Below are 8,454 nucleotides of genomic sequence, written 5' to 3'. Positions count from 1 at the left end.
CAGCCATATGCAATCAGTACTGATCCTGCTTCAACAGGAACTCTCCAGCCCAAACTGCCAGGCCAGGTCATCCCTGAACCAGACACAAGCAACCCAAGACTGGTTTTAACCAGATTGGGGTTCATCAGTTGGGAGTAATTTGGTTCAGTGGCACAGTGAGCATGGGACTCAAGTACGGGCATACTCATCGCACTTAGTGTGTTGCACTGAACTACACAAAAAAGTGATGGCGAAACTGTGTTGGTCTGGATGGGTCCCCTTCTCTTACTCAGGGCACACCAATTTCAAAGTTATACAAAGTAACATTTCTATCTCCCGACCCCCAGTCGGCTGTACGGCACCTGCACCTACACTACCTGGTGTCTGCCATATTGCACTTTGTTTCCAAAGCCAGGTGTCAAAGTGGCCAGGCATTTAGCCCACCTCTGGTGTCTTGCCACTCTTTCCCACCATCAACATAAACTTCTGCAGGTAGACCAGAGAAGCCTGCAGCTGTTTATGGAAGGCTGCCTGAGATTATGTGGCTGACACTTCAATCTTACCCAGCCCTCCAATCAGCTCTGCACACCCCATCAACTTTAGCCTCAATGGTAAGGTCTCTGAGCAGATGCCGTCCAACGCAACAAAACGCCCAGCATCCACCTTGCTCCTACCCAACTGCCAGTTCTAACTTGACTCCCCTTTATAAATAACTCTCTTACTCTTATCTCTTCCCAGTGGGAGCGAGCAAGCCACCACTGCTACCACCATCCCACTCGCCACTTGTTTCCTCAGCATAGCCTACATGATTCTGTCTAACATGATCAATTACACCGATAACCATTTTTGTAGCACTTCCTTATGAGTGTTAACTACTACTAAAAGGAACCCTTTTTAGCAACATTAGAATAACGTAAGTTTGAGAAAACTACATTACGGCTCTAAACGTATACCTTGGAGTTTGCATGCAGCTCATTGAGGCCAGTTCACAATTCACTGTGCTTAATTAAAGAGATTGTACTTGTGAACTTCAGGTAACACTGGGATCTCTGCTACAAAAGCAGTAACCCACTGAGTAATTACATAAAACACAAATATGTGAACTGCATGTTACGAAGTCTGCTTTTCAGCAAACATATTAAGGGCCATATGCATGAAAAATGGGGTCTGCGAATCGCAAAATGCGATTATTAAGAAATCGCTATTTCCGAGTCGCAATTGGCTATGTTACAAAATTGCGATTCGGAATTAGCGATTTCTTAAAAATCGCTATTTGTGCTTTGCGAGGCCCATTTACCGAATCGCAATTTGCATTCTCGCAATTTGTGATTTTTGGGCGATTCGGTAAAAAATCGCAAAATGCGAGAAAGTTCGAGAATGCACACCTGGAGGAGCCTGATGACATCACCAGCAGGAAATGAGTCATCCCAGGCAGTTTCAGGTGCCACACCCAAACCCGCATCCTGAGTGAGAGCAGCCCAGTCACATAGAGCAGCACTCTGAAGGAGCAGCAACACCTGAGCCAGAATGGAGCCCCAAGGTACTTCACAGGAGAAGCAGGAGAGGAAGCGCAAACTCAAGTTGAGTGAACAGGAGCTGAAGGTACTGACAGAAGAGGTTGTGAGGATCCATGACTGCCTGTTTGGTAAATCATCACTCCAGGTTCCTGAGAGCGAGAAAAGAAGGCTATGGCTTGACATCCAGGGTAAAATCAGCGCCATTGGAGTGGCACACCGGTCCATTGAGGAGATTAGGAAAAGGTGGTACGACCTGCGGTCCCGGGCAAAGGAGAGGGTGGCAAGGAGACTTGCAGAGACCAGGGGCACAGGTGGCGGACCACCAACCGAACCACCTGCCACACCACTGGAGGACCTGGTGGAATCCACACTCCTCCCTGAAACAGTGACAGGGGTCACAGATATCGACACCTCCGCTCAACCGAGTAACAGCCAAGGTAAGTGCAATGTTGTTGTGTGAACCCAATATGTGCATGCATAAAAGCCCCTTAGGAATTAGCATGTCATGGGACAGAGATCTGCCACTCTCAGTGAGGTAGCCTTGGGGGACACTGAGGACAGTTCGAGCCTTAGTAGTGTGGCAGTATCTGCATCAGACACCAGACGGCGCAGTGCCAGGCGCAGCACTGCCACTGAGGGTGACATTCAGGGTGCCAGTGAGTCAACTGGGCACCCGAGTGGTGTGCGTGGGAGGAGGAAGTGACTCTTTTTCCGCATTGACACTGGTGTTCCCACTATGATGTAATAGTGCGGGACTCAGTTCATTTGTTTATGTTAGTTTTTGCCATCACCTGTTTACTTCATTTTTCACCATTCATTACCTGACATAAGGTAATACATTTCTATCACTACAGGTACAGTTGTCAGTGGAGTTTTGTCATTCATACTCACGTCTGAAATGGTTGTGTGTGATGTCAGCACGCCTTTGCCTTCCCTCTGCTGCACTGGTCCTGTCTGCTGGCTGTAGAGGTGGTATGGGATCGTCATCCTCATCTGATTCAGTGTCACTGATTTCTATAGGTATGCCCCTGGTTGTAGCTATATTGTGCAAGATTGCACAAGTAGCCACTATTCTACATGTGGTTTCAGGACTGTACCGTAGTGCCCCTCCACTCTTGTGGAGGCAACGGAAGTGACTCTTCAGGAGGCCAAATGTGCGCTCCACCACGTTGCGGGTTGCCCTGTGTGATGCATTGTATCTCCGTTCTGCTGGTGTTGTGGGATTGAGGTAGGGCGTCATCATGTAGGTGCAAACTGCGTAGGCACTGTCTCCTGGAAGGGACAGAAGGTGTGATGAGTAACTCAGCCATCTGACATGGGTATGTTATCTATGCGCCAGTGTAAAGAGTGACAGTACCTAGTAGATATCCTTCACCAAACTCCCCAGCTAGCAGTCTTGTGTGAATGCCGCTGTGACGAAAGATGTATGAATCATGTGTGCTCCCTGGGTATCTGGCCACGAGATCAGTTATGATATAGGAGGCATTGCATATCACCTGTATATTCATGGAATGTTGGTGTTTACGGTTGCGGTACACATACTCTGTGACTGATGGTGAACATATTGCCACATGTGTGCCATCTATGGCACCTAGGACGTGGGGGAACTGTGCTATCTGATAAAACTCAATTTTTGTCTGCTGTATTTCCTGTGGGGTGTGGGGGAATCTGATGTACTGTTGGAGTTTGCTTAGCATGGCGTTGATAAATGCATTGAAAAATCTGGAGAGGGTGCTCTGTGACACCCCCCCTCAGCCGCTGCTATGACCCCTTGATAGCTCCCTGAGGCGAGTAGGTGTAAGGAGCATAATACCTGCACATGGGTGGGGATACTATGTGTCCTTAGTGTTCTGCGCTGCAGTATGGGTTGTAGCTCAGCTATCAGATCAAGTATCATGGCTGAGTTCAACCTATACCTCTCATATATTTCCTCCTCTGTCAGGTCAAAAAGTGTAATGCGCACTCTGAAAATGCGCTCCTGTCTCCTCCTCCCTCTCCTCAAACCTGCCAGGATCCTCATCCTCCTCGCCATGACGTAGAATGCAGCCATTGTGGAACAGAGTCTGAGGCATTCTGGGCCTCTTTATATAGGTTGCACCTAGTTACCACCTGCTTTCACTTAGTGGTATTTTGCATGTGCAAAATTGCATTCTGCGAAAAATCGCTATTTGCGATTTTTTGATGCATCTATTTGCGATTTGGAATTTGCGATTCGCATTTTGCACCTCCCAATTTCCTACTGGAAATACCGAATCGCAAAATGCGACTCGCAAAAACAGGTTGCACCGCCAAAAATCGCAAATTTTGAGATTTCTTATTTTTGGTCTGCGAATGCCTTTCATGCATCGCAGACCACGTTTTTCCACTCGCAAACGGGCGAATTTACCGATTCGCACCGTTTGCGAGTGCAAAAATATTTCATACATCTGGCCCTAAGTCTCTTTGCAATTTTATGATGAGTCTAACCTTCGATTAGCCTGCACATTGACATCTCCAGCAAGCACGCTACCTATACCATAGTTTGCTGGATACAAAAAGATCTCTTAGCAGGTACCTTAATCTGTTTGTAGTCAGGTAAGCAAGCAAAACTATATTTACTTGTTGACACATTCTTTGGTGACTCAGTTTAAAACAAATAAACGTTTTTGGTTGTCTGACTCCGCCCTCTCTTCAACTGCCTTCCTTTATTTTTTTACATTTCCTGCACTGCATATGTCCTTGTTGGGGCACTCAGTGGTGATTCTGGAATGTTTCAAACGAAAACGTTGCTTCCACTGGATTGAACTAATATAAACACGGCAGCGTTTACATGAGACTCCCTGCCAGCCTGCCCTTATCCCCAGCCCATTGAGTCTGAAGAGGCACGCCGCTTTGCAGCTCCTTCTTGAAAAAAACATCTCGTCGACTGTCTGAATTGAGTATGCGCACTAATCTGTCTCTCTAGGATGCAAACCCGACCGTTGATCCACCGTACCTAACTCGCACAGACTCGGGAAGTAACGTATTAGTCACGTGACCGTGACAGATAGTAACGTATTTGTCACGTGGCGTGTTTGAAAGTGGAGGCGTTGCTCCAATGGGAACCAGCAAGCCCCGTTTCTGCTGTTGTGCAGGAAGTTGGGGCTGGTGATTGAGGAGGCATGGCAGAGTGCACGGAGGTATTGATTATGCATTCCCTTTGTTAGCCCATGTGAGTGTAGATAAGCGGCGTACCTGAGTGCATAAACAAGTAGGCGCATATGAGCTCTTGAAAATGTGAGGTTCGTTTTTGATGTGGGAAAGTGGATAATCAGCTTGCGTGTACCTCAGTGCAAGGGTAAATAATCATTCGTGGGAGCCTACCTCATACGTGCCAATAGACCCGATTCAGACGGGAGACTCCAGATTTGTGATGTACAAAATGTTTTTTTTTTTTCCTGCTGTTGAAAATACTGCGGAGGAACCTACAGAGCTGCATAAAGCTGCCACCTTACTTGAAACCATAAACTGCATACCTCTGTCTAACACTTCCTCCCCCATAATGTTTCTAATTATCTGATCCCATAACACAATAACTGAACTTTAGGGCTCATCACGCATTACATGGAAAAACTTTCCACATCGGATCAAAACAAAAGACAACATTCTTTTAGCCACACCCTGCACTGTGCAGCTTGCTGCCCATGTAGACAAGTGCTTCATAGAGGTAGCAAGTGCTAGATCAGTGTTGCGATACAATAAAATACCTATAAGTGAATGCCAGACCCTGTTTGGGGGAACCACAGCACAGGCCAGGCAGAGGCTGTTGGGCCCAACTGTAGTGGTTGAGGTTATTTACCACAGATTTTCCACGATCTGACATATAATTGCTAGGCTAACCGTGCCATATACAACCTTTTAAGTACTTGTCTGTCAGCAGTTGGAGCCTTCTCAGGGAAGTCGTTAGAGGTGCAAGAGCTCAGAGATCAACACTCAACCAGCTGGTACAATAACATAATGACCGCCCCAGTGTTTCTCTTTCATGGCAAAAGAAAATAGTTTTGATATCACAGCACTATTAAACACTACACAGTTAAATGGGTATAACATAGTGGTCTACTAAGATGCATTCTAACAGTGAAGCATTGCACTCCTCCTTCTTCCCAGTAATCATTTTGCCTCCCGCAATGGAGATCTTGCTATTACCAACCCCTGACCATCTATGGATTTTGGCAAATATTAGGCTCAGGTGTTTATGACTGAAAAATTTCTCCCTGATTCAATGAGCAACTCGGTTCAATGTCTTTATTGTTGTTTTTCAAATAGTCCCATGCAAGTGTTGGGCTTGCTTCATGCCCGAGTCTTTTGTCTCCCTGGTGCATGGTGTAGACTAGGCCCTGCAGTTTACCTGCTTTGATCATAGTAGCCTGGATTATGTGGAGGACTTGGATTGCATTCCTGTCCTCATTTCTTGAGCCTTTGTTTGCGGGGTTGCTTTGGCGATAGTCACGCTTAGGCAAAGGTTTTGCAAGACAGTCTCAGGGAGGGTGGTGTGTGCAGTGGGCCCCAACTCCAGAAGTTCTTCTCTTCTGGTCGGCTGCAGTCCAGCGCTCAGCAGTGGCAGTTGCAGCCTTCAGGGTGAGTTCCTCATGGTGGTGTCCTAAGAGGCAGTTGTGGCCTCCAGCCCGAACAGGATTTTCCACTTTGGCTGCAATTCTTATTCCTCACTGGCAGCCCCACCAGTCTGTTGAGCATGCTGCAGACTGCCAGGCTACTCACTCACTTAAGCTTTAGTGCAATTGTAGTAAATCTTAATCTCGAACTGCAAAGATAGACCGGTGTACCCTTTTCCAGCACAGGGCGCTCCTAGATTGCTCTCTTTAGTCATCAGATTTTTCTGGGGCTCTTCGAGCCAGGCATCTCCTCCTGCAGAGCCGGACACGACCTGCCCCTCTCTCAGTATTCAGGCCGGCTTCTAGGCTCTTTAAGCAGACATTAACTCTTGTTGCACAGCAGCTCTTGAGTACTTTGTGGTCTGCTTCCTTTGGGAGTGCAGAGAGACCTACAAAAATTTCAACAAATAATCTCTGTAACTCATGGGCACCAGGCAGTGAACGTTGGAGACAAGTGAGAAGTGAAAGCTGCAAATCTAAACACACAAACAATTACAGCTCTCAATTACTTTCGTTTCTAGAGTCAATATTGACAGTGAGAGTTATAATTTAAAGTTTTATTAATCAGTTCGTAAATTTCTTTATTATCGAGTAGAGTACAAATTACAGAACATAGCATAAAGCGTGTCACATAAATCTGATCCCTAGTCTAATTTCTTAAATAAGAAATAATATTTAGTTGAATAACTCATGGAGAGTTCTCTCGTATAGCAGTCTTAGAAAGCTCAGTAAAAGACAATAATTCTAAGTCAGAAGGTTATCAAGAATAAAATACAAAATAGAAAAAAAAGAGCAAGTGTCTGAGAGTCTGTCTCGCCACAAAGGCTGTCTGGCTCAGAAAACAAGTATCAAGGACAGGTGTCATAGTCTGGATCTGAGATGAGTGTCTATGTGTGTTCTTTTGCTGAGACATCTTTTATAGTAAATTCAATATTACAATTTTAACAATCATCGAAATGGAGGGTAGAATTTTCAGAGGACAGGTACAGTTTCTGCTGTTGATATGGTAAGTTCTAACAAAGAGCATTCTAACTACAAGATACATTTCACTGAACTTTTAGCTGCTTTGAAATATCGACTAAAGTTGTCATCCACATTGGGTTTCTGTAAGACAGAACTTTTATGTACAATTACGTCTCCTCATTTCCACTCTCACATGTCTTTACACTAGAAGCCCGTTCTTATAGAAACAAATATTAAGATTAGTATGGCAAAAAAGCAGTTTCAGTACAGGTCAAGTAGTTAAGCAGAAAAGAAGAATATATATATTTTTTTCTATTAGCTTAGGAAGTTTGCATCATGTAAGTTATGTGAACAGCCTTGACAGAGGTAAAAGAAGCAAGTTCATCAATAAGGAATTTGCCATCGTTAGCATTTTCTGTCAAGTGCATGTCATGCAGGCTTAAGAAAGGAAAATACATGTTTAGCTTGCAGTGTTTGTTTTAGGCCTATAATTCACTCATACCGTTTTATGTTTAAATGCATTTATTTCTATTAAAATCTCTATCAGCTTCCCCCATTTGATAGTTTGGAACCATCACAAAATATCCTTCACAAATACATGTCAAAGTACACTTTCATCTTCTGTATCTCTCCTTTTCCTTTTCAAATTTTCTCTTTCTTTCAGTCTCTTATATTCTTCATTTGCTTGTTAATTTAAAGAAAGCAAGCTACTGTTATCAATACAGGAACTAAGATAGTCTTAAGAATCACCCCACCTACTGCATTTAACCAACTACCTATTGTAAAAATCCCTTTTGCAAAGCTTTGAACTATGCTAAAGTCTCTAAAGATTGAAGATCAAGTGTCAAATCAGAAGTATTCTTTGCATACTCTATTATTTTTTTCTTTAGTCGGGAATATAAGTGCAAAAATTCTCTATTTTCAGCATCTTACAGACTCTGCCTTTTTGTGCTAATATAGCCAAAGCATCCCAATTTTGAAAAACCATATATCTAAATTGGTATAAGCTCTGTGTTTTCTACTTGTAAAGCTCCAGATGTACTAGTGGCTAATCTGTCTACAACTGATTTTCTCATCATTCAGTACTACTCCCACAGCAGGTAAAATTGCGCCAAAAAATATCACCCACTAATTGTGTTCCCTCATTTACACTATGTGTGTATCTATGTGCAGGTGTCAATGCTAATGCATCTAAGCTCTGATTATGATACATTTTAGGAAAAAGCAAACCTAAATAACAAATACCCTCCTTATAAGCAGGCAATCTAAAGTAAGCATTCTCTCCGCAGAAAATAAACTCCTGGTATTGTTGGATCATCTTCTTGTAATATCTGCCATGATCCCCCCCTGACAATTCAAAAACA

General features: G+C 44.1%; 1 protein-coding gene across 3 annotated transcripts in view; it reads left to right on the top strand.

The window, feature by feature from the left end:
* Nucleotides 1-4,508: 4,508 nt before the first annotated feature.
* TEX30 (testis expressed 30) overlaps nucleotides 4,509-8,454 on the top strand; it is a 231,270-nt gene continuing 227,324 nt past the window's right edge. The window contains exon 1 of one of the 3 annotated variants that reach the window (XM_069205190.1): nucleotides 4,509-4,654. In XM_069205190.1, the coding sequence (XP_069061291.1) occupies nucleotides 4,637-4,654 (18 nt within the window). In that variant the 5' untranslated portion in view covers nucleotides 4,509-4,636. The remainder of the gene's footprint in view (nucleotides 4,655-8,454) is intronic. The other 2 variants (XM_069205192.1, XM_069205194.1) reach the window with 2 other exon arrangements.

Source organism: Pleurodeles waltl, chromosome 8 (genome assembly GCF_031143425.1).
Source record: "Pleurodeles waltl isolate 20211129_DDA chromosome 8, aPleWal1.hap1.20221129, whole genome shotgun sequence".
NCBI classification, from domain to species: Eukaryota; Metazoa; Chordata; class Amphibia; order Caudata; family Salamandridae; genus Pleurodeles; species Pleurodeles waltl.
The sequence above is the reverse complement of the archived record's forward strand: the minus strand, read 5'-3'. Positions and strand labels throughout refer to the sequence as shown.